The sequence below is a fragment of the Stenella coeruleoalba genome (assembly GCF_951394435.1).
Source record: "Stenella coeruleoalba genome assembly, chromosome: 21".
Taxonomy (NCBI): domain Eukaryota; kingdom Metazoa; phylum Chordata; class Mammalia; order Artiodactyla; family Delphinidae; genus Stenella; species Stenella coeruleoalba.
Window position 1 is genome coordinate 19,272,134 of NC_137167.1, and position 27,482 is coordinate 19,299,615.

General features: G+C 40.7%; 1 protein-coding gene across 3 annotated transcripts in view; it reads right to left on the reverse strand.

The window, feature by feature from the left end:
• MTUS1 (microtubule associated scaffold protein 1) overlaps positions 1-27,482 on the reverse strand; it is a 159,916-nt gene that overhangs the window by 66,883 nt on the left and 65,551 nt on the right. The window contains exons 4-5 of one of the 3 annotated variants that reach the window (XM_079909038.1): positions 10,019-10,180; positions 1,074-1,208 (exon numbers count right to left, since the gene is read on the reverse strand). In XM_079909038.1, coding sequence (XP_079765164.1) covers positions 1,074-1,208; positions 10,019-10,180 — 297 coding nt within the window. Of the gene's footprint in view, positions 1-1,073; positions 1,209-7,977; positions 8,183-10,018; positions 10,181-27,482 lie in introns of those variants that run through there. The other 2 variants (XM_079909041.1, XM_079909039.1) reach the window with 2 other exon arrangements.

Here is a 27,482-nt window from a genome sequence, read left to right on the forward strand (position 1 = left end):
ACAGAGCAACAGACACACACTGCTTTGAGAGACTAACACATTTCTGGAAAGTTATTTAGTAATATGATAACAATTTCACAAAGATTCACACAGTTTAACCCAGTGGTTCCTCTTTTAGGAATATCCCACAGAAGTAACTAGAACCTGAAGCAATGAATAGTATTCACATTCAGAGATGTTCATCTCAGTATCACGTGCCATAGTGAAAGATGGAAAATGTCCAGGAACCAGGGAATTGGAAAACAGGAGACTATTTCATAGCCATTTAAAATGAAGACACTCTCATGATATACTGTTAAATTAATAAAAAGCAAGACACAAGAGAATGTACATATTATGCCCTGAGTTTTCTTGAAACAAAAACAAAGCTATTATATATGCAGAGGGAAAGAAAAGGAGGAGAGGCAACAGTTATTCATGGTTGACGGGATGAAGGAGGATGCTGTACATTTCTGTGCATTTTAAACCCTCTAATATAAATATGCATCACATATCACAGCTCAAGCGTCTCATTCACAATTATTCTTTCGGTTAAGCAATCTTTCAATTCACTAAGCAACAACTGCTAATGTGCTTCAGCTCCACTGTGATAAAGCTGCACGAAAACATTCCATATGAAGTATATACCACGTATGTTGTAAACTTGAAAGTTAACCTTCATAGCTGTAGCAATCACGAAGTGAGCGATACAGAGAAGAAGAGATAAAGAACATGGGGGTGGGGCGCGGGGGGACATGGTTGGACCAAAAGTGTGAAGTAAACCGTGCACTTCTATCTCATTATTCTAGATCCCCACCTTCGCATAATTTAACTCTAGAAGTTTCATTTATTTTCACGTTATACCTTTGTTCTATCTGCTGATTTATATGTATCAAGTTTTAGCTATAGAACCTACAGACTCTCAGAACAAGAATAGCTCCATCAGTGTAAAAATGTATTATGTCTTTATTCACCAGACTTTTTGTAAATAAATATTCAATATACCATGAACCTAAATGCCAAAATTTAACCTCCTGTAAGCCAGGGACTTAAAAAGCCTTGCCCTCCTCTTCTCTCCACAGTGAGGTCCATACCTTTTGGAGGCGTTTTTAGTAAGTGCACGTGAGCTCGGGGTACCAAAGGCTTCAAATATAAGGATCCTGAGGAGCCATTTTGAAATGCTGGTTTCGGAGGTTTTTCCTCGTATTTGATGACAGCGTTATTACCAGCTGGAGTAAAACAGAAAAGTACATTTTATTTTACAGATAAACACAGTATGAGTCTTCCACGACCTATCGTTCCTCTTTAAATCAACAAGTGCTCACTAAGCACCTACAGGCGTTACTGTATGTTGGGAATACAAAGACAGATAACAGGTAGTTCCTAGCCTCAGGGATGCAGGGTGAACGGTGACCAGGGTGACCTTACATCTTGGCACAGCCCAAGTTTATGCCTCTTTTCCAGGGCAGCTTTCATCCCAGATAAAAGTTGGGAGATATTTCGGTATCCTTGGGGGTCCTGGAACCAATCCCCTGTGGATACCAAGGGACGACTATAATGTACAAGCTCCTTGGTAGCTGCAAAGGTGAGATCTGGTTCTGATCCTTCTGTGCCACTGCAAGGAGCTGAAACTCCAACATCTGCCCTAGAACAAAGTTACCTAAGCCCTAAAGCTAAAATATAAAAGAGAATTCCACCTAAATAATAAAAACCATCTTTTATATTACACGTAAACCTTTCCTCTCTCACTCACACAGGAATCATCTCTGGGGTGCGGGGGGGGGGGGGGAGTTTCCAGGCACTAAAAGAATTGAAGGAAGGACTTCTGGAGAAAGTTTGAGGCACTAGACAATTGTGCTTAGGCTGTGGTATCATTCTGAGTCCACGACAGTTAACTAGGCAAAGGGGGCTCCCAAAGAAGCAGACCTATACTATTTCCTGGGAAAAGGTCAGAGTGAAGGCGAGCAAATACTATATTTTAGGTATAATATGTCAACGGGTCCTGGAAAGGGCATCTGCTACTTTGCTAGTCTCTGATTTTGCTTCTCTTTCTTCACTGGGACTCTAAAGACAATCCTAGCGTATCAAAAGACAGTGACACTTTGAAATAAAGAACACAGCTTTAAAAAAATAGTGATAATTTGTAACTTGTTGATTTTCTACCAGAATGAAAATTTGAAACCACGGAGAAACATTTAGACAAAGCCTCCAGTAGATGTCTTGCTTACTCTTGTTTCTTCTTTTGTCTAATAATGACTGAAGCCCTCGGCATCAAAAAACTCAGTATCTTTCAGTTGCATAAGACAACTATGTAGACTATATAAACCTATATATGTTTATATAGGTTCTTTGTAAACTGTGAATTTCCTTTTCACATTTATGGCTTCTCATTGGATTTAAAAAAAAAATAACCCAATTCTTCTACTGTATCCTTAAGATTTGTATGGGACAGGGGAAAGGCAGAGGGAAAAGAAAGAGCAGGGCCTGTGTCCTGCACTCTGAATTCAAAATGAGAATGCATTTTCACATTATATTTTTGCTAAAGGTGTATCAGGTCCATAACAAGGTCCTATGAAATAGCGTTCCTGGCTCTGGTACAGTTGAGAGGATTCCGTATTAGGAATTTAACCAGCATCACCATCACTTATTGCACTGTTTTCGGCTGAGGGTATCTACATTTTAAAATCTCCTAAGGGTCAAAAACCTTAAACGAAAGGCTTGAAAAGTCAAAAATAGTACCGCATGTAAAGATAACAACATACAAAGCCGTTTCAAATTTTATTTAGTGGTAACAAAAAAGGAGGGTGAGGAGAGCAGCAGCAGTGATCTAATTAAAGATGAAAAAAATCGGTATTTCCTTATCATTCTAAACTTCTCCTTTTAATTCTCCATAACTGAGTAATCTTTGAAAAAGTACAGTGTCCAGAAGCTCGGCTCCTACAAGGAATTTTAACAGCACTGCTTGGCTCTTCCTAAGAGATTATCATGTTATACACAACACTCAAGAGTGTAAACACAGCACTTTGCTCTTTTCTCTCCATAACTCAGGAGGAAAAAATCCTAACAAAAATACTTTGAAAGTTTTATGGTTCTCTATTCCCATAAAAGTTAACCTTTTTATCTGTCTCCCCTTGCTAACCACACAAACCACTAGTATGTTTATGTCACCATATACTTACTGGGCCAGAGGGAAATCTGGAGGTTCATTCATTCACTACCTGGTTTCCAGGCTTAACTGCCCCTCCACCAACCCAGATTGGATTTTTAATAATTATTTTCTAAATAATCTTCAACACCCAATTCTAACCATCCAATTCCATTCTAATAATCAACACTTATAATCACAAATTTCTTTATTACCAACCTTGATCCCTTCCTTCACCTCACATTTCTAGAAAGGGGTGAGTTGTCAACGTTATTTACAAATATTTATAAATTTGAAGACAGCTAGAAAGTTTTCTCTAGGCTAAACGGTCCCAACTCCTACAACAGTGCTTACAGATGTCACATTTAAACCTTGTAAAGACATGCTGTCATTCTCCCCTGATCTACGTCAAGTCCCCCTACAAGGAGCCACATATTTGTTCTTCCTGTGCACAGATAACACTTCCCATATTAGGCCAAATCAACACAGAGCCTTCCCTCCTACTGACAAGTTTCTGTCAATTTCCTATCCTTCTTTCCAATTCCCTCTTTCCCCAGAACCTGGAGACTTGGTTTTTCCAACAAGTTTCTGTCAACTTCCTATCCTTTTTTTCCAATTCCCTCTTTCCCCAGAACCGGGAAACTTGGTTCCTCCCAAGTTGACAGGGAGCTAATGTAAATGATAAATACTTAAGATACTACTACTATAAAATTCAACATAACTTTTCAAAGGATGGATGGGGAATGATTTCAGAGTCTTAAAGAAATGGAACCAAAATGTCACAGAGCAGGTTTTTTAGATGTTCATGTAAAATGGTAGTGGGTTTCAATCAACATTTCAACTTATGCTAAATCAAAATCCAAGAAGGGAAGTAAATGATGTTATTAGTCTCAACCATGTATTATAACAACCTGGGGACTTCCCTGGTGGCGCAGAGGTTAAGAATCTGCCTGCCAATGCAGGGGACACGGGTTCAAGCCCTCGTCTGGGAAGATCCCACATGCCGCAGAGCAACTAAGCCCACGGCGCCACAACTACTGAGCCTGCACTCTAGAGCCTGCGAGTCACAACTACTGAGCCCGCGTGCCTAGAGCCTGGGCTCCGCAACAAGAGAAGCCACCGCAATGAGAAGCCCATGCACCACAACAAAGAGTAGCCCCCACTTGCCGCAACTAGAGAAAGTCCATGCGCAGCAACTAAGACACAACGCAGCCAAAAATAAATAATAAATAAACTTATTTTAAAAAACTTATAAATAAAATAAAATAACAATCTGGATTTGAGTCTTACTTTTCTTGACATATTTTAAAAATTATACTCAGCAGCAAATAAGTCACCTACATAGATTTTGAAAAACTGAATTGAGCTTAATTTACAGACCTATTATGAATCTGTACGATCCTAAATCCACGCTTTTCATTTCTAAGCTTTAAACACAAAGACCTTCAGTTTCCAAAGGACTCAGGTGAAAGGACTTCTCGCTAAGACAAAAGACACATTTCTCATGAGGCACAATATTCCTGTCTTGTTTGCTCTGTCACACTCAGAACGGAGGTGCTGTCCTGGAAACAAACTGTCTCACTGCCACCCTTCTCGCATCAATTTGTTACACGCGAGGGTCAAAATCCGTATTTCAAGGATAAAATGAGTTTGACCCAGGGTACAAACACACACATACATTTACATTTATATGTGACATATATATACATATATATACACACATGTGCACACGCTTATATAAACACACACACACACACACACTCTCTCTGATCATCTACTATACACACTCCCCCCTTCACTCTTCCTCACTTTACTAGTGGTGGAGACAAAGTGTGGAGACAAAACAGCACACAGTTTTATGGTGGAGACAAAACAGCACACAGTTTTATGACCAATACTTTCATATTCTTCGGTTTTCTAAAGGCTCTCCTCTAGGCTGATCCTAACTTGAAGGATGTACTTTGCTACGAGGCGTGATGCCCTTAAAGTATTTCCCCTGCCCTCTATTTCAGTTCCTAATGGGGCAGCCGGTTGGGTATCCTGACGATATCTAAATGTTCTCTATTCTAGAGTTATTATATGCAAATGATAAACTCTTCAGTGGCACACGCTCCAATATAATAAGAGAAGCACATTAGTTTCAAGGAATGGAATGGAATGGAACCTATAATATGTGAGTTCTGGTCCTGACTGGGCCACTGCCTAGCTGTGCTAAATCACCTCGCCTCTCTACGTATGAGAGGGTTTGAACACCAAGTGTGGAAACAGACAGTGCATACGGTGTCACAGGGTCCCCACTCACTGATTATGGTGCTTGGTCCCACTGAGGCCGAACACACACTCAGAATTCTCCTAAACCCAGTGGTTCAGGAGGTACAAGCACTCCATGATGGCTGGTTTGTACAACCAACATGTGAAATCCCGCAAGTGGCTGCCCACGTCTCAGCCAATTCTAACAGACAGTTTTCAAACTGCCCCCATGCTGTTGTTGTCCTTGGTCCTAGCTGCCTCGATTAAGCCAGAATAATAAGTGCTCCGGAATCCTTCTTTTTCATTTCCCCATATGGTCAAAATGCGGTTCAAGGGAAATGATAGACGACTGAGTCTACAGAGAAAATGAAGAGAGATGCTCAGAGCAGCCCAAGCAGGAGAAAAGGCTTTCCTGTGAGAGAAAGGCTTCTCATCGTTCCAGACTCTTATTTGCAAACTATCATTTCACACTACACTCTAGCACCTAGTTGGTTTTTGTTTTGTTTAACAAATATGTATATACACACACAGACCCAACATTCTGCTCATTTCCTGAACCTTCCGTGAATCAGCTTAACACTCCCCACTGTGCCAGATCATCTGCCACCTGGCTTACACTCAAATCACTACTTAAGTCTAAGCTTTCAAATTCCAAAAGCAAAATTACCCAACCTTGTAATAATAAGAATGTCGCATATATAGCCTAGAAAAGCATTAAAAGAATGAAAACGAAATTAATACCAGTCTGGATAATAGCATTTTCTTATTAAATAGTCCATTCAGACGTGCGTAAGGATTGAGCATGTTTTGCAATACGGGGTCAGAGTATGTACCGCCTGTCTTTCACCCCTTCCTCACCCCCCGCGGGCCTCACTAGTCAAGCACACATTTTTGCTCTGAACCTGGAAGCAGCCAGAAAACCTTTCAACACTGTTCTCCGGGTGATTCTCACCAACTGACCAGTGTTGACAGGCGACACAATACCTACTTGCCATCCTGCAATGAGGATGGGACTGAAGGTGAATAAGACTAATCCTTCTATCACCTTGATCCCTTTGACCCAAAACACCCTCCTTCCAAACTGTGAGGCACCAACTTATTGTTGTGAAGAAAATAAAGGTGGTCAGAAACCTTTGCTGCTGCTAGGATTCTGAAGATGATCTAAGCCTCCCTGTCTGTTCATCAGGTGAGAACACTGAGGCTAAGAGAGTGTAAGACTGTCCAACTTCAGTGACTTAGTAAGACTGACCAGGACTGAGTCCGAGTTGAACACCCTTTTCTATTGTATCACACTGTTGATGCCAGGGCTGGCCGTGAAGGTGAGGGAAGAGAAAGCTCCGTTTCTTCAGTTAACCTCCGCCTGTTCGATCTCTCAGACAGTGCAAGGAGCTTTGGTGTGCATCCTTTTATTTCCCCTCACCACCTGTCTCTCAAAAATAAATGTGCTTAGGATTTTGTGGCCAAACTGGTAGGAGTAGGAAGCGCTTGGACTTCATATTTGCTAATACGGCAAAATTACAAGCTCTCCTGAGACCTTTTTCTACACTCACACAAAGGTCCTCAAACCTTCAACTCTTTTCAACACACACACACACACACACACACACACACACACACATATATATATACACATATATATATATACAACATTTTTATCCAATGATCTTAAAAACTGGAACTTAGCTATCTGAGTCTGGAAGAGCTTACAACAATTAACCTCTAAAAATGAGCATATTTGATATAGAAACTACTATGCAATGTTTCATGCTAATATTAAAAAAAACCAATACTGTAACTTTAAAATTTTCTATGCCGAAAAGAACACACACAAAGAACCTGCTGAAACCCGCAAATAAGAAAGATTTATTGTCTTATAGATCTTGATTCAGTCACTTTAAAACTTGGTCATGTTATTTCTATAACAGCCCTAAGCACGGAGAACCAGATGCTAATTTTACAACAGCACTCTGCAGTCTCAAAAGTGATTGCACTGACAGCATCGCGTCACAAAGAAAGGAATGGACAAAACAAGAAAAGAAGCTTTAAAATCGTTCAAAGGCTTAACCCAATATGAATTTAAAACACTGATCAAAAGATTAAGTTATTTCCTAATATGACCCATCATTGTCAGAAATAGGAAAACTGCAGCTCAAAATGATTTTTTTCATGTTTTAAGGTAATCTTTAAAAAGTGCACATTTTAAATATTTTTAGATATAATATGAGTAAAATAAAATGTGATGTTTTCATTTTAATTCTAGGAAAGCATTCTTCCATCCTCGTACAACGATTAGGTACACACACAAAAACAACCAGTTATTTAATCAAAAATGAGACCATTAACTAGTCTTATAAAATAATTTCACGTGCAATGAACTTCGACAATGCTGCTGAATTATATTTAGTCCGAGTCTCAAAACACATAAAATACACAATAAACTGGTAGACAGAATCATTCACAACTTAAATATAAACATGCCCAAGAAATACAGTTAACAAATTACAAGTTATAAAAATAGCAATCAAGAGATGCTAAATCAATTTATTGAATAAAATTTAAACATGCTTACAAAGAAAGAATCAAACCAGAAATCGTCGACCTACTTCTTTTCCCAGTAAACGTGGCTAACAAAGGAACTATACAAAGGCTGTAGGATCCCAGAACCAGCAGTGTCAATAAGGTAGCATCATAGTGCCTCTCTGAGCCAGTCGGTGGGGTGAGTGTAGAATTGATAAATATTTTCGAAGAAGTATCCGTTTCTGTACAACTGCGAAATCCTCCTGGTATAGTCATTTAAAAGGATCAAAGCAAGCTCAGGCAGGAAAAACTGCAGCCATGTTCACTCTCCTATCCCTCATGCTTGCTCTTAGTGAATTAGAATGGAGAAGGAAAAAAATCTGTAGGCTCCAAGGCACTACACAGAACAGATTAAACCAGCTAGCAAATCCAACTAAGAAAGAGACACTGATTTGAATGCTTCATCTGCGACAGAGACACAGCCCCTAGACAGGCTCTGTGGGTACACGGGAAGCCCCTTTGTTAAAAGACAAAAAGGAATGGACAAAAGCATTTGACACCCTCCTTAGGAGTGTCAGACACGGTCCTGAACGGGGCCACCGCAACATGGCCGCCGGCAGGGACGCTGGGCAGCGGGGCTCCACGGGACGTGCCTCCTGCCAGGGCCACGAGTGCCAGCGCTACACAACCCTCCAGCCCCCGAGAACACCTTGGTGCTTCCATCTTGGCAGAATGTTTTCAAAACTTCCCATTACAAACAGGGAGCACTGCAAGTGAAATGACCTTAAAAGAATACACGTGTGAATTACCTTTTCAAATCATCAAGAATCAACGGATACATGCAAACCCTTCTGATCTTATGCCACAACTTCAAAATTCAAATCATAAGCGGATAACTGTCCCGTTTAATTTCAAGTAACAAATTCCAGTGTTCCTAAAGGTCCAGTATACAGCTACTGACTCTCATAGGAGACCGACTCCTGCTGCTAAATGCCCTCTCGGAAACGTGCTCATTAATTCGGTCATGAATTCAGTGCCTTACCCTCCACAAACACATTCTCAATTCTGTCACATGTTGGCTGAGTGCCCTTGGACCAGCGACAACCTCTCTGGGCCTCAATTACCTTGCATAGAAAAAGGGTAACAGAAGTTATTTGAGAGGAAACGAAAGAAAGAATGTATGGTAACCCTACACATTGCTCCACACCCAGAAGGTTCATAACCATGACTACACTTTGTCCCTGTCCCCTCACCGGAAAGAAGAAACAGATCCTCCCCTTAAAGCAGAGAGAACTTCCCTCTTCCCCACCACTCCCTTATATCTTGTTTTATCTGATATTCTAGTTATCCACGTAAATATCTTCTTCCTCAACTACCTTTGAGAATAGGGACCATTTCTTTGACATCTCATATCCTTCACAGCATCTACAGTGGTGCCTGTACACAGCAGGCACTCCAAAATTGCTCAAATTAGTTAACCCATAAATTCTGTGAAAGAAATTAAAAAGGAAATGAGCAAATAAACACTAAGGCCAAATACATCTTTGAACGAAAGGGATAACTCAATTCACTCATTTTATACACAGCAAACTGAATTCATACTAACTGAAAACCCCCAAAATATATTCTGTTTAAATTACTTAAAACTAGGCTTGAAGTTATAATATACTACTCTTAATACACTGAATCTAGCATCCAAAGTTTAAGATTAGAAAAAACACATCTACAAAATATAGCCACTTACAAAATAAATGAAACCGAAGTTATCTTTTTTTCTGATTTCCAGTTGGGTTCCAATAGCCTCTAGATTGCTTTCTTTCCTTAAACAAGCCAAAAAAAACCCCACCCTCTTCAAATTATACACTTTAGAATCCTTCATGCAAAAAAATACCAGGTGCCTTCAACAGATAAATATTTCTGTGTTTCATAGCACATTCATCAAAAGAGACTGTCATTGAAAGAATTTGTTTTTCCTGCTAAGCTTTTAGAGCAATTCCAAGGGAGAAGCAAGATGCATATTTTCCCCTAAATCACAGAACCAAAAATTCTGATAATTTGTAGCGCATAAGATTTCTCTTACAACTACAGTTTCAACAAGCCCCAAAGTCTGAAATAAGACGGACTTACAGTTATTGCTGTAAGTGCTCAGATCAGTGTGGGTGCTGGCAACAGAGGAGGTGCTTCCCGTCCTCCGCAGCGCAGAACTTTTCAGAGATGCCTTGGATTTAGGAAGTGGTCTAGGCGAATTCACCCAAGACGGCTGTGCAGTTTTCAAGGATGCAGGTTTTCCTTGGGGGTTAAAAAAAAAAAAAAAATGTTTCCACTGCTATTCACTCCAAAAGCTTTAAGCTTGTAAACCTGAACTCCTACATGAACAAGTGAGTCAAAACGTAAAATGAATATTCAGAATCCCGCAGGAGGGGTCCCTGTAATCCTGAAGTAGTTAACTCACGTCTTCTGTGACACAGAGACCAGAAGAGCCATTGGAGACAGAAGCTTTTAGCAAAGTTGAAATCAAGGAATAAACAAACTGACATGACTTCCCCCCATATCATTGATTAAAAAGTAAACACATTAGTGCATTCACACACTAAGCTACCATATAAAACATAGGTGAAAATTAAAAAACAACCAAAACAGGAAGGAAGAAAAAGTCAACTTGAGAAAAACAATTTTAAAATGCCTAATGCCTAACAGCAGGTGGTGCTATATTATTAGCATCTTTTTCATCTTACCTTTTCATCTTTACTCTTTATTTGCCAAACTTAAAGGGTCCTCACTCAAACTCCTAACTCTTGCTTGCAGCAAAAGTGTTGCCACTTAACAGCAAAATATGTATGGACGCTTCCCCTTCCCTGGCATCTTTGAAACCACACCATTCTGACACTCACGCCTGAACATGGGCATTTCGCAAGTCCACGCCTTTGCTCCTACTCTCTTCATATCCATCTCTCCAGGAGAGTCTATTTTATCGACTTTACTCTAACCACTGCCTTATATGGATGAATCCCAAATTCTCATCTGCAGCTCTGTCTTCCTGAATCCCAATGCCACTCACATTTTCAATTTCTTCTTGAACCTTTCCAACTCGGACAATGAGACAACCTCCTACCTACTTAGGCTAACCATAATTAAATTTTCCTTTTTCCCAGCCCCAAAACATTGGAATCATCTTTCTTCCCCCATCAGAGTCTCATTTAATCTAACGTTAAGTTTCTCAATGCTACCTGGATCATATAACGGAAGAATATCAAGAGTTGAAAAGGATCTTACCTGCAAATGACAGTGTCACATATTACTAATGGCACCCTAAGGGAGTAAAGTAGGTTTTCCAAAAAGTAATGCTCACTTCTTTGTCCCAGTTATTTCACTTATAAAAATCTCATCTTAATAGAGAAAAAGAGCTGAAGTGCCTTAGGCCTGGCGTCTAAAGTTCTCCTGTCTGCAGCCTCACCCTGTACTGAATCTTGTACATCAGGGTGAGCGCTGCTCCAATCACCGTTTTCTCTTTTTCTCCCTGACACCAGGATGTGCTATTCCAATTCACAAGGCACATCATTTCTTTCCTTTCTTTTTTTAAAACAATTTATTTATTTAATTAATTTATTTTTGGCTGCGTTGGGTCTTTGTTGCTGCGTGCGGGCTTTCTCTAGTTGCGGTGAGCAAGGGCTACTCTTCGTTGCGGTGCGCGGGCTTCTCATTGCGGGGGCATCTCTTGTTGCGGAGCATGGGCTCTAGGCTCCCGGGTTCAGCAGTTGTGGCATGTGGGCTCAGCAGTTGTGGCTCACGGGCTCTAGAACACAGGCTCAGTAGTTGTGGCTCATGGGTTTAGTTGCTCCGTGGCATGTGGATCTTCCCGGGCCAGGGCTCAAACCCGTGTCCCCTGCATTGGCAGGCGGATTCCTAACCACTGCGCCACCAGGGAAGCCCACATCATTTCTTTTCAAAGAGGTGTTCCTCCCCTCAATTCAAATGCTACAAATCCTTATTTACTCTCTTACACGTTGCCTGAATAACTGTATTAGACCCCAAAGTTCTTTCCTTCGATCCTTTCCAGCTCCATGGTGTTGATCTCCTGAATGTGAAAACTAAGGTCATGACCCAATCTATAATCTGTGATTCCCCATTATCTGCAGGATGACATTATTTTTAAGCCTCTTAATTAATATTTAAGTTTAAAGACATAAAAGGCAGTCCTAGGGTTGGTTGATTCCTACCCAATTCTTCCCCCTCATGCTTCGCCATGCCCCTACCTCTCTGTGCGTACACACACACACACACCCCTTCTTTTTATTTTTCCAGGATGTTTTACTCTATTCTTCTGCTCTGCCCAACCCTGTGAATGCAATGGCCTTCTTTCCCTCCAGTCCTCGAACTCTGCCCAGTGAATACAAAGTGAGTTGATGATTCTCTTTTAAATCCTCGCTGCGTCACCCCAGGTTTACTGAATCACAGTCTCCCTTTTAACAAGATCCCCTGGTAATTTAAATACACATTAAGTCTGAGAAGTACAGCTGAGAATCCCAACCTCTTTGTAAAGCCTTTCCTTCCAGGACGTTCCCTGCTGAGTGCCATGGACCACACCTTCTTTTATGCTCAGACCCATACTTCCTTCTGTCATGGCATCTGTTTCAATACGCCTCTCAGACTAGTCTCTACAGCCCCTGAGAACAGGAAAAGAACCTGATTCAATTCCGTCCCTGAGGACCCAGCAAAGTGTCTAGCGTGGTGTAAGACTTAATGTTTGCTGAATGAATTAATTTTTCTTTTGAGGCCAAAAGTAGGATGGGGGAAATAAGAAGAGGTTAGAAAAGGGTATAGACTGTCAGCTCTCAGATGCATAAGGTGTGAGGATAATGTAAGACACGGTAACGAGAGGTGATACACAGCGTTATCACTGTATTGAAATTTGCTATAAGAGTAGAACTTAAATGTTCTTACATACACACGATAAATATGTGAGGTGATCACGTGTTTATTAACTAGATGTTGTAAATCCTTTCACAATGTATATGTAAATAAATCAAATATCTTACAATTGTCAATTATACCTCAATGAAATCAAAAAATATACACAGAATTATAATAACAGTAACAGAGCTATTTAAAAAAATTTTAAAGGCCAAGAGTGAAGGACAAATTCTGATGTTTTCTCTCATCATCTACATTGAAGCATTCAACACTTAACCAAGTTTTACAAGCTTATTTGTCCTTTGTTAAGAGACTCTTCAGTCTATCAATTAAAGGGAGACATTGTTCTTCACATTCCTTATAATAATTAGCAAATCACCAATATTCAAGTAGCCATTTGATTTTTTAATTTACATTTGGCCACTGGTTTTACCTGCTCTTGGAGGGATAAACAGATTTTTAGAATTTAAATTTACCAAATTGCTGCTCCTTTGGCAAAAACATTCTGATGACTCATCATTATTGGAAACAATAAGCAAGGCTGGGTAAGGAACGGATGAAAACTTCTGTGTCAGAGCCACAAGGCAGCCAAGGCTCAGTACGTTTGGAAAATTAACTTTTTTTCAGAAAGGGATATCTCATGGCTTTGTTTCTGAAAGCACTGTAGGTTTACAGACATTTCTCAGTGTGCTTCAGAATTACTACACACCTGTACCCTCTCTGATTCCAACACACAGCCTGGCACTTACCCCAAGCCCAATTATCATTCCCCTGAACTGGCCCCTCCCATTTTCACAAGTCTCACTGTCACCCCAATCCAGCCCCACCCCTTCCATCTAATGGCAATTTGTGTCCCAGCCAAAGTCCTCCCTGTTCTTCCATCACTCTTGACGAGCGGTCACTGAGGACACAGAATGATGCCTACTTCACTGAAGGATTATTCCTTTGAAACGGAGACGAATCCTAACAGTGCATTACTATCCCCATCCCCAGTTTACAGATGAGCAACCTACTTAAGTGGTTAAACGGCTTACTTAGGTCGCACACCTATAACCAGTGACAGAAGGGCCTAGAATGCAGGTAACTTACCACCTGCCCACTGTTCCCTCGACTGTGCCGTGGACAGACGTGCCAGGCTTGGGGGCCAGCCTGAACCCCTCTTGCTAGGAAGGTGCTCCTGTAGTGAATGCTAAAACTGTGGGACCACAACAAAGGTACTTAGCTGCTTCCCCAACGGTCCTAATGTTTAACTTAGTAGCAGAGTTGACCTAAGGTACCTGTGACTGGACTTTATATAAAGAAGCAGTAAAACATACACATCATAAGCAGTATTAAAAGTAAGACATTGCAACCCTGGGCTGAGCACCTCTGAGAAACCTAAACACAGCATTCTTCAACAATGAAATCAATACAGGACTGCTCTTACAAGTTCTGAAGAGATGACATTTACCAGTTTACTTCACACCGTGTAACTTATCCCAGATGTGAATCATAACCGTTTAAGATCTACCTGCAGAGACAGTATTGACCTTAGTGGTTTATTTTAAGCTCATGCTGTTAGCATCACCCTACATATAGACAACACATTTGTTCTGATTTTATAATTATAACCATCTTTTGTCTAGGGAAAAATCTGGCAAGAATAACATCTTCACTTTGCCTTATATAGTAACACAGAGATTCTACTGGATTTGAAGCATACCTTCACCCAACAATTTACTCGGAAAACCACCTTGGAAAATCCGATTAAATGCACTGTTATTCAACAACAAAAAATCATTAAGGAACACCTTACAAAACTGAAAATCCATAAGAAAGATAAAGTGAAAAAAAAAAAAGGACAATGTTAATATTACCCTATCTCTTTAAGTTTATACTTATCTATATATTGAAAAATTCCAGAAGGATATAGCAAATTTTTTATGGGCCCCTTATAGGATAGAGCACAGTGGGACATGGGGGAAAAGAGAAGGAAAGGGACAGAAAGGGGGAATTTTCCCTTCTTACTTTATATACTTACATATAACTCCATGTGAATTTTTTTTTAACGATAAGCCTATTTTTTATAATAAAAACTAAAAAATATTATTAAAGTCAATGTGGTCAAACATTTAATCAGATAAAAGATACTCAAGACAAAACAGATTAAAAAACTAAAAACAGATAAACTGGATCAATAATTAAAGTAAGTAGATTCTAATATTCTTATTCCTATGCATCTGTAAGCATTAGGTATTCTTTAATGATTTTAATTTTACTAAGAAAAAGAAAAAAGAAGTCAATGCCTTAAATTGATACTTTTATATGGCCATGATGAAAAGTCACTTTACTGCTGGAAAATTCTTCACGATACCATAATGGTGTGTCTCCTTGGACTGGAAATTAAAGCCAAAGAATGAACTCCTGAATGGCACCTCCTTTGTTCTGACACTTACATTAAATGATGCATTCTCCAGGAGAAAGCTCCCAGAGCCCTCCTGGGAATGGAGTGTAAGAACTTTAGACCCTAATTGTTGGGGGAGGGGTGTGGTGGGAGGATGGAGAGGGAGGGGCACTGTAGCTTCCTGAGCACTTGCATCAGAACTTGATCACGTGGCAGCACTATGAAGAGCTGACCAAAGGGAAGAGTTTTAAATCAGGGGAACAGGACTTCCCTGGTGGTGCAGTGGTTAAGAATCCACCTGCCAATGCAGGGGACATGGGTTCAGTCCCTGGTCTGAGAAGATCCCATGTGCCATGGAGCAACTAAGCCCGTGCGCCACAACTACTGAGCCTGAGCTCCAGAGTCTGTGAGCCCCAACTACTGAGCCCACGTGCCACAACTACTACAAGCTCGCGAACCTAGAGCCCATGCTCTGCAACAGGAGAACACACAGCAATGAGAAGCCCGCGCACCACAATCAAGAGTAGCCCTGCTCGCCGCAACTAAAGAAAGCCCACACGCAGCAATGAGGACCCAACGCAGTCAAAGATAGATGAATAAAATAAATAAATTTATTTAAAAAAAAAAATCAGGGGAACACTTAGGAGGCTAGTGCACCTGCCAGGGCTAGAGGCGATGGGGCTTTTAACTAGACAATGAAAAGGAGATTACTGAGGTCAGTCTGAATAAATAAGCTACATATTAATATATGCAATTTAAAATATAAATTATTATATAAAATGTAACAAATATTCTTAAGAAGGCAAGTGCCATTAACTACTAGAGCCAGGAAGAGAAAATGCCAAATAAACAACATAGATAGTTAAAATACAAAAAATAAGAATACGTTTAAAGCTATTGGGTTGGCCAAAAGGTTTCATTCAGTTTTTTCCATAAGATGGCTCTAGTATCACTTAGTTGTCTTTAACTTCATTCAAGACTACTTGGTTAGATTGTATGTGACAACTGTCATATCAGCATGCATTTTTAAAAAATCAAAATTGGTAAATTTTTGTGTAGCCATTTTAATATTGAAGATGGAAGAAAAAAGCAACATTTTCAGCATATTATGCTTTATTATTTCAACAAAGGTAAAAATGCAACCAAAACACAAAAATAAGATTTGTGCAGTGTATGGAGAAGGCGCTGTGACTGACTGAATGTGTCAAAAGTGGTTTTCAAAGTTTCGTGCTGGAGATTTCTCGCTGGACAACGCTCCACGGTCAGGTAGGCCAGTTGAAGTTGATAGTGATCAAATCAAGACATTAATTGAGAACAATCAACGTTATACCATGCGGGAGGTAGCCAACATACTCAAAATGTCCAAATCAAGCGCTGAAAATCATTTGTACCAGCTTGGTTATATTAATTGCTTTGAGTTTGGGTTCCACATAAGTTAAGCGAAAAAAAACTTCTTGACTATATTTCTGCAGGTGAGTCTCTACTTAAATGTAACAAAAATGTTCCGTTTTTAAAACAAATTGTGGGGCCTCCCTGGTGGCACAGTGGTTAAGAATCCACCTGCCAAGGCAGGGGACACGGGCTCAATCCCTGGTCTGGGAAGATCCCACATGCTGCAGAACAACTAAGCCCGTGTGCCACAACTACTGAGCCTGCGCTCTAGAGCCCACGAGCCACAACTACTGAGCCCGTGAGCCACAACTACTGAAACCCACGTGCCTAGAGCCCGGGCTCCGCAACAAGAGAAGCCACTGCGATGAGAAGCCCGCGCACCGCAACGAAGAATAGCCCCTGCTCGCTGCAACTAGAGAAAGCCGGTGCACAGCAACGAAGACCCAATGCAGCCAAAAATAAATAAATAAATAAATTTTAAAAATAACTAAATAAATTTATTTTAAAAATAAATAAAACAAATTGTGACAAGTGATGAAAAGTGGATACTGTGCAATAATGTGGAACGGAAGAGATCGTGGAGCAAGTGAAATAAACCACCACCAACCACACCAAAGGCCGGTCTTCATCCAAAGAAAGTGATATTGTGTATACGGTGGAATTGGAAGAGAGTCCTCTATTATGAGCTCCTTCTGAAAACCAAATGATTAATTCCAACAAGTACTGCTCCCAGTTAGACCAACTGAAAGCAGCACTCGACAAAAAGCATCCAGAATTAGTCAACAGAAAACACATAATCTTCCATCAGGATAACGCAAGACTGCATGTTTCTTTGATGACCAGGCAAAAACTGTTACAACTTGGAAAGTTCCGATTCATTTGCTGTATTCATCAGACATTGCATCTTCGGATTTCCATCTATTTAGGTCTTTACAAAATTCTCTTAATGGAAAAAATTTCAATTCCCTGGAAGACCATAAAAGGCACCTGGGACAGTTCTTTGCCCAAAAAGATAAAAAAGTTTGGGGAAGATGGAATTATGAAGTTGCCTGAAAAATGGCAGAAGGTAGTGGAACAAAAGGGTGAATACATCGTTCAATAAAGTTCTTGGTGAAAACGAAAAATGTGTCTTTTATTTTTACTTAAAAACCAAAAAGGGACTTTTTGGCCAACCCAATATAATTATAACTCTTTAAATACAACTATATAGAGGAAGTGACCTTTGGAGTATCTATGGTAACTATGAATTATTATTATGAAACAAAAGTAAAGCTCCCCCAAGGGATAAAAAAAAAAAATCAACAATAAGTTACGGGAGAAATAAATCCTACACATGTGAAACTGCGGCTGCAGGTTCACTCTCAACCTGGAAGGACCAAATTCTCTCGCTAACACTAATGTAGATGTTTAAAAATTTTGCTTCAACAGTAGAGTACTGTTGTCTAAAAATTATTTAAGCAGACCTGATAAGCTGCTTACAAAATAAATACTGTGCAACAATCGACAGCTTTCTGATGGACCAGGAAAAAAAAAGGAAAAAGATCCTTTGCTTTAGCAACAAAAAGTAGTTGCACACACAGACATGCACACACACTATTTCTATGAATAAATGTATCAAATAGTGCTAGTATGATGATAAATTACAAAAATGGGGGCATAAAAGATTTGAATAAGTGGGACCTACATGTTCATTCTTCCCTGAATTAACATATTAATTGATTACTATTCCTATCTAAATCATATGTGATTATTTTTAAAGGGGAAATTGGGAGAGTTTTTTTAAAAAACAATTTAAACTAGTCTAGAATAAGTAAGAAGAGTCAAAAAATTTTAGAACATAAAAATGAGGATTATAACTCAACACCAAGAGCAACAACAAAAAGTGATTTAAAAACAGGCAAAGGGGCTTCCCTGGTGGTCGAGTGGTTAAGATTTTGCCTTCCAATGCAGGGAGTGCGGGTTCGATCCCTGGTCAGGGAGCTAAGATCCCACATGCCTCAGGGCCAAAAAGCCAAAACATAAAACAGAAGCAATACTGTAACAAATTCAATAAAGACTTAAAAAAAAAAAATGGGCACAGGACCTGAATAGAACTTTCCCCAAAGAAGATATACAATGGCCAAGAAGCACATGAAAAATTGCTCCACACCATTAGTCATTAGGGAAATGCAAATCAAAATCACAATAAGATACCACTTCACATCTATTAGGATGGCTATTATAAAAACAAGACAGAAAATAATTAAGTGTCAGCAAGAACGTGAAGAAATTAGAACACTGTGCATTGGTGCAAGAATAGTAAAATGGTGTAGCTGCTGTGGAAAATGGTATGCTGGGTTCCTCAAAAAATTAAAAATAGGGCTTCCCTGGTGGCGCAGTGGTTGAGAGTCCGCCTGCCGATGCAGGGGACACGAGTTTGTGCCCCGGTCCGGGAAGATCCCACATGCCGCAGAGCATTTTTTAATTAAAAAATTTTTTTTTAATTTTAAAAAATTAAAAATTAAAAAATTTTAATTTTTAATTAAAAAATTAAAATTTTTAATTAAAAAATTAAAATTTTTAATTAAAAAATTAAAAATAGAACTACCTTATGATCCAGCAATTCAACTTCTGGGTATTCACCCAAAAAAACTGAAAGCAGGATCTTCAAGAGATATCTGAATACCAGGTTCACAGCATCATTATTTATAATAGCCAAAGGGTGGAAGCAATTGAAGTGCCCATCGGTAGATGCCTGGATAAACAAAACGTGGCATATACATACCATGAAATATTTATTCAGCCTTTAAAAAAGAAGGAATTCTGACACAGGCTACAATATAGATGGACCTAAAGACATTATGCTAAGTGTAGTAAGCCGGTCACAAAAGGACAAATATTGTACGACTCCTCTTATATAGGTTACCTACAGTGGTCAAATTCATAGAAAGAGAAGAATAGAATGGTGGTTGCCAGGAGTTGAGGGAAGGGGGCAGTAAGGAGTCAGTGTTCAGTGGACAGTTTCAGGTGGAGAAGATGAAAAGTTCTGGATACGGGATGCTGGTATGGGCTGTACAACAATGGGAGTGGACTTCATACCACTGAACTGTACGTTTAAGTTGTGAAAAGGGTACATTTTATGTAATATATATTTTACTACAATTTTTTAAAGTTTAAAAAGTTAGGAGTTTGTGCTACTAGTTATTATAGTACATTATAAAATAGTAAAACAGTCTATTAATGGTAAAACATTATACTGACAGATTAATAAACTGGTATATCAATCTCAGAAATACAAAAATTCAGAATAAGATAGTGGAGATATTTCCAATCAGTGAAGACATTTATTTGTGATAAGATATTTGAATATTCTACAAAATTAAAATGTGAGAAGCAGCATGGTGTAGCGGTTAAAAGTCAACAATCTAGAGCCAGACTGCCTAGGTTTAAACCCAGCCCTGCCAACACACAGGCTGGGGGCAGCCGCCTTTTTTTTTTGAAAGGATTCTATTCTTTTTTTTTTTAACATCTTTATTGGAGTATAATTGCTTTACAATGGTGTGTTAGTTTCTGCTTTATAACAAAGTGAATCAGCTATACATATACATATATCCCCATATCCCCTCCCTCTTGCGTCTCCCTCCCTCCCACCCTCCCTATCCCACCCCTCCAGGTGGTCACAAAGCACCGAGCTGATCTCCCTGTGCTATGTGGCTGCTTCCCACTAGATATCTATTTTACGTTTGGTAGTGTATATATGTCCATGCCATTCTCTCACTTCGCCCCAGCTTCCCCTTCTCCCTCCCTGTATCTTCAAGTCCATTCTCTACATCCGCATCTTTATTCCCGTCCTGCCCCTAGGTTCTTCATGACCTTTTTTTTTTTTTTGTCCTCATATGTAAGAATGGGGGTGATTATAGTGGTACTTACGTCATAGGTGCGTGTGAGAGTTAAATAAGTGTATTTTTAAATGCTTAGAACAGCACCTGGCACATAGTGACATATAAATATTAGCTACTAGCTCTCATCTACACCAAGAAGATAATAAAATTGGATTAAAAAGGAAACCAAAAGCATACAAATTAAGATAATTAAATACAGATCAATCTTCTCTTTTAGTAGAGGTTTTGGGAAGCATAAAAATATTGGAAAACTTAAAAGATGTATATGACTATAAAAATGGAAAAATCTTTAAATCACTGTATACAAAATAAAAAGTCATACAGTAAGACACAGGACAAAGGAGAACAGATATCATATCAATAATGAAGAATCACATACCCCAACAGTGTAAGTAAGCAAAAGCTCTAAACAAGAATAAATTAAAACAGTTAATACAGTTTCTTTTCAATTTAACCTTATCGTGGCTCACTTTTTTCCTGGCTCCCCGATTGTCACTCCTAATCTCCATTTCCTTTGCTCACATCCTATAGAAGGGTTTAAAAAGCCAAATACTTGCGGTCCTAACCTTTCTTCAAATTAGGGGTGTGATCCAGTTTGTGCCAATAAGACTTAAAGATAAGAGTGCCAGAGGGCAAGGTGCTGGGTAAGACTTGCCCTCCCTGATAAAGTTAGGCAGGCACGTCAGGAGAAAGGTCCTTCGCTCCCAGCCTTTGCGCATAGCAGCAGGGGGACTTAGCGCTTGGAACTCTTAGCGACCATACTTTAAACTGAAAAGTCACAGACAAAAGCAGGACGAGTGCTGAGGCAGGACGAGTGGAAGGACAGAAAGATGACATTATTTTTTTTGTTTTGTTTTGTTTTTTTTGCGGTACGCGGGCCTCTCACTGTTGTGGCCTCTCCCGTTGCGGAGCACAGGCTCCGGACGCGCAGGCTCAGCGGCCATGGCTCACGGGCCCAGCCGCTCCGCGGCATGTGGGATCTTCCCGGACCGGGGCACGAACCCGTGTCCCCTGCATCGGCAGGCGGACCCTCAACCACTGCGCCACCAGGGAAGCCCCAAGATGACATTATTGAACCACCAACCCAGGAACTGCCCACCTCTATCTTCCTGTTAAGTAAACGCACAGCCTTCTGGTTTAAAACGATCTGTGTCGTACACATGCTCCTGTCCACAGCATTTGGTGCAGTTGACTCATCCTCTCTCCTTAAAAGGCTTTCTTTACTTGGCCTCCAGGACAGCACTCTCCACTGACTTCCCTCCTACCTTCCTGGCTGTTCCTTCTTGGTCTCCTTTGTGATTCCTCCTCCACTCTCTAGCCCTTTAAAGCTGAAGAGGACCCCAGAGGTACTTCAGAGACTCCATGCAATTCCCCAAAGGTGCCCCTGACCTGTTCTCTTTCTGTACTTCCTCTCTGGGCAATCTCATCCAGTCGAGTGGCTTTACATACCAGCTAACTGTTGATGAATCCCAAACTGATCTCCCTCGACCAGACTTCTCCTGTGCACTCTAGACTTGTAAATCCAACTTTCTACTCTACACCTTCATGTATGTACCTATTATTTTTCTCAACGTGATGTCGGTACAACTGAGATCCCGACACCCACCTCCCAACATCCGTGTCTCCATCATCCTTCCCCATCTCAGTTCACGGCAGCAGCATCCTGCCACGGCTCACACCGAAACATTGAGGGTTATCTCTGATTCCTTTCTTTTACTCTCAACCCTCATTCCAACAGCAAATCCTGTTGTCTTTATTTTCAACACGTATATCTAAACCTGGCCCCCTCTCATCCCCCCACCCAGCCCTTCCACAACCCTGTGGAGCCAGAGCCTCCTGCCATGATTATAGCCTTGCTTCCTCATGGATGTTTCTGCTGAGTCTCTCACCCCCACTCAGTGTATTCTCTACACAGCTGTAACAGTGATTCTGTTAAAATTAAAGTCACTTTGGTTAAGAGCCGAAGTCCTTATGATTTTCAAGACTATACATGATCTGGCTCTCCACTACCCGTCACACCTCATCTCCTATTTCACTTTTCCTTACTTCATCCCTTGCTACTCCTAAGAGCTGTCAGTTAAGCTCCACCTCAGGGGCTTTCCACTGGCTCTTTCCTCTGACTGGTGTGATTTTTCTTCCAGATGTTCACACAGCTGGCTCCCCGCAGGCCTTTACTCAAAAGCTACCTCTCTCTCTCTCTTTCCCATGCCCATACACCTCAACATTTCACACCCCCCATTCTGCATTAGTAGTTTTTCTCTCTTTAGTACTGTACGCTGTCAAACATCCTTTATACCTTATTTACTTATGAATAGCCTGTTTCTCCCAGCAGAATGTAACTTCACAGAGGGCACGTTTTCATCTTGCGTTCACTTCTGTACCTCAGCACTGTAACCCTTGTATCTACATTAACCCAACAGGTATTTGAGTGCCAAGCATATTCCAATTATAAGATACCATTTTGCACTTTCCTAAACAGTGAATATTTGGCAAGGGTGTTAGAAATGTCAACGCAGGGAATATAGCCAATATTTTATAAAAACTATAAATGGAGTATAACCTTTAAAAACTGTGAATCATTATATTATATACCTGTAACTTATATAATACTGTACAGCAACTATACTTCAATAAAAAAAAGAAATTAAAAAAATACACATTGGCTAGGGTGTTGGGAAACATGCTTATATACTCGGAGTGGGAGCACAGACTTGCACGCTGTTTTTGAAGAGCAACGTGGCAACGTGTATCAAAAGTCTTAAAAATGCTCACACCCTCTGATTCCACCTAAAGGAATGTATCTCAGTAATTTACCTGGACAGCGTAGTACTGATATACAAAGTTCTTCAGTGTAGAGTTGTTTAACATACTGAAAAACACTGGAAACAACCTAATGTTCAAAGAAGTCTGAAGAAATAAATCACAGCACATTGAGATGATGACGACAGTCCTTTTAAACCATATTTTTAAAGAATATTTAAAATTTTAAGAATCTAGGAAAATAGGCACCACACCTTTTAAAATGAAAAAGAAAATTCAATCAACTAAGGAAGTGCCTATTGACTGTTATGCATGGGGTTTTTAAACAGTAGGAACTGTTTGTCCCCATTAGAAATACGTAAGCATATGTACATGAGAATATGTAAAAAGAAAAGGCATTGAATAGCTATAAATTGTGAAGTTAGAGACTATTGGGCATTGATGAGATTAAGGATGTTCTCTCCCCGCCCACCCCTTCCCACTTCTAAAGTGCTACACTTTTTAAATAGCCTGCTGGGAAGGGGACATTGGAAACCTGATGTGACATTCAAATTAACTGGTTAAATTCAAGATAAGAGAGGGGCAGAGTAAGGTTCACCTTGCTTGGGACAATGCCTCCCACATTCCTTTCTCGACACAGACAGACCTGGGCTCTGTCGGAACCTCTTCTTTTTGCTGAATGCCTGCACACCAGTGCATCACATCCTAATTGCCCACCTGCCCTCCTCCGTATGTCCACACATTCTGTACTGACTGTCCTCAATCTTTATATTCCATACTCTGAACCCCAACTGTGCCTTCATTTCTACTTCCTAGTGTACCAGCCACGTCCTGAAAAACAACCCAATCCATATGTATTCTTCTTATTTTTAATTCTGGGGTTTCAGTGTCAAAAATTAAACAGCAGAGAGCATCAATACTAAACCAAGACTGGCCCTTCTGTAATATAAAGGTATACCTCTATTATATTACAGAATTACCTATATTATTATTCCAAGGAAGAATTTCAACAAAATTTGATATTTGTAATCTTACCCTCTTCTGAAATCCTACAGCTCTTTTTTTATAGTACTATAAGGACAGATGTGCTGAGGGATGAACTTGCCATTGCCCCATCTTGGCTGGTACCTTAAGGCCACGAATCATGTCTTACTTATCCCACGATTCCTCAGGCTCTGGAGTATGGCTTGCACAGTTTACACTTTCAGTCTGCCAAGGAAACAAATTACCTTCCAAAATGCAGAATTTCAGTAGTATGTATTCACATTTATATATTGCAAAATGTGACTTTAGTCACATTCTTGAGTTAGCTAAGCCAATATTATATCAGTAGGGTACAAGAAACTGTACTCTGCATAACCATCACCATTTGCTTAGATTCGAGAGTAAACTCAAAAGATAAAGTCATAGCAGTACAGGTGAGTCACAAGAGAAACACAGCAAGTCTCTCTTAAGAGGGCAGCAATTTGACAGAGAAAAAAGAACATCCCACAAAACAAGGTTCTCATGATGACTCAAATTACACAGAAGCATAGTGTTCATGGTGATACTGTCAGTACCTGTTTCTGCAAGTATGTTCACAAGGTGTCTGCTGCTTCAGGTAGAGATTAAACAAAAATAACTTCCTGAGTCACGGGCCTGGGAACATGTGTCCCGCAACTAAGGGTGTAGTAAGTCAAAGGCTTAGACAGGTTGCATCCTTTCCCAGGTACCACGAAGATAAGCAAGGTTCTTCACATGTTCACCGGCAAATGTACTGACCTGGTCGTGAGTGAGCTCACCTGGCACTCACACTGAAAACTCCTAATATGAACTGAGGTGGGCACCTGGGGAGCCTCCTGTCTCATTAGAAGCCAAGGTTCATGAGCGGAGCTACTTTGAACGACGAGGTCATTGTGACTCAAAACTGAACCCTGTCTTCAGTGTATTTCCCTTTCTAGGGCTACAAAAATAAATCAATAAAATCTGCACGAACTCCCCTGAAAGAAATCACCTAACCTCATAAAAATGAGCCAGAAAATCTGAAGGAGGAAGCTGTCCATTGTCCACAGGCGCTAGTCTGAATCTGCACTCTTAACTCCCACTATTTAATCTCCAAATGGATTTATATCTACACCCTCTGCACCCCCGTCTCTATTTCAAAGACTACCTTGCCTGTGCCCTGGACACACCTGGATGCTGCCATCGCCTGGCTGTCCCTCATCCCCGTCCTTCATCTCTTTACCAGCTCTTTTCCCACAGGCTTCCTCACCCTCCACGTGTTTTTACAGTCTTAAGCCTCAAACATGCACACACGCCTTTGAGGTGCTTTCTCAAGTCTTCAGTCTCTTCAAGTTCAACATGCCCCAAACTAACCCATCATTCTCTTTCTGACAATTTCTTCTTGCTGCTCTAGTCCCTGTTTCACCCCATGGCCACCCAGACAAGAAAGCTGAGGAGACACTTGGGACTCTTCACCACCAGCGAAGCTGACCGGACCCCTGTCCTCCAAAACATTTTTAATATTTTCACTCTGCTTTGTTTTTTTCTTTCTTAAAAATATTTATTTACTTGGGTGTGTCGGGTCTTAGTTGCAGCAGGCGGGCTCCATAGTTGCGGCTCACCAGCTCTTTAGTCGTGGCATGCTAACTCTTAGTTGCGGCATGCATGTGGGATCTAGTTCCCAGACCAGGGATCGAACCTGGGCCCCCTGCACTGGGAGCGCGGAGTCTCAACCACTGTGCCACCAGGGAAGTCCCTCACTCTGCTTTCTATTACCAAATACTGGTGTAACTCTTATAAGTTTGTGCCTAAACTATTAGAACTAATCTGCCTCGACCTTCCTTGGGGTTCACCCATCACTTACCCCAACACACAGCCTACTCAAGGCATGTTGACCCTGCCCTCCACCATGTTCCCCCAACACTCCAGGTCTTTCATAAGGCTACATTTGCACCCCAGGGAAAGCCAGCAACCTTCCATGCCTGGCAAACCCCTATGCGCACATTCCAAGGCCAGTTCAATGTCACCACCCTTCTCCAGCCTTCCCTTGGGCTGAGTTAGTGGTGTTCCCTTTACTGTGGACACATAGTACTTCATAGAAGTTTCCATTCAAATCAAGCCAGACAACATTTTACACCTGTTGTGTAAGAGGTACACTGTGCTGAGAGCTGGAAAATATAAAAATAACTAAGACCTGGGCTCTATCCTTATGGATATCTTCCAGATATGGAAGGAAATAATTATAGCACAGTGTAATAAATGCAAAGTATCACAGAGAACAGGACAGTTCAGCTGGGGTTTGAAGAATGAAGAGGTTGCCCTCAAATGGTTTTCTGAAACCACCCGCCTTTCACCTCACCCTCCAACCAGTGAGTGCATTAAAAGGACCTATAAATCATGTTTATGTTCTCAGGATCTAGTAGGCTGCCCAGCACACAGCAGGCACTCAAAGCATTTCTCGAATGGACAAATAAGACAGACTGCACAGTTTATGAGTCATTCCATATCTGGAACAGTCTTCTCAGAATTACTTGCCAAGTGAGCAGAATTGTGTGGAACGCCTGCAAAACGATCAAGAATTCACAGTGAAGATGTAAATGAGGAAGAAGAGAGAAGACGCTTGTCTCCCAGGTGCCTCTAAGACCCTCCCTGGTTGGCCTCATGCCCAGTCCCTGGCCAGCTGCCCCCGCCCCCACACACACACAGCAGCTCACTGGTCCTCAGGCTCCACCCCCCACTTCTTCACCTTGATCTTCGCACTTGCTGTTCCCTCCACAATAGCCAAATATTGCCCTCCTTCACCTCCATGTGTTGGCTCAAATGTCACCCTATTTAAAGATCTAACTCCCTTCCCTGCTTTGTTTTTCTCCTTAGCATTTATCTTACACACTAAACATTTTGTCCACGTGTTTGATTTTCCAACCAGAATTTAAGCTCCACAGGGGCAAGAATTTGTCTCTTTTGTGCACCTCTTCATGCCCAGCACTTAGAACAGTTCCCAGCACAAGCAGGCACTGAATAGATCCTTGTTAAATGACGAAGTGAGTGTGTCAGAACTACTGCGTGTACGCAACGGACAGAGGTCAGAAGCGTAGACCCCGGGACCAGGCTGTCGGGCCTCATCCCCGTCTCCACCAATTATTAACTTTGTAACTTTGGGCAAGTTGCTTAAACTTGCAAAACCTCAAAATCCTCATTTGTAGAATGGGAGTAATCACAGTACGTATACTTCATGAGTTATGAGAATTATCCATTCAGAAATCTTAGAACAGCTTTCATTAGC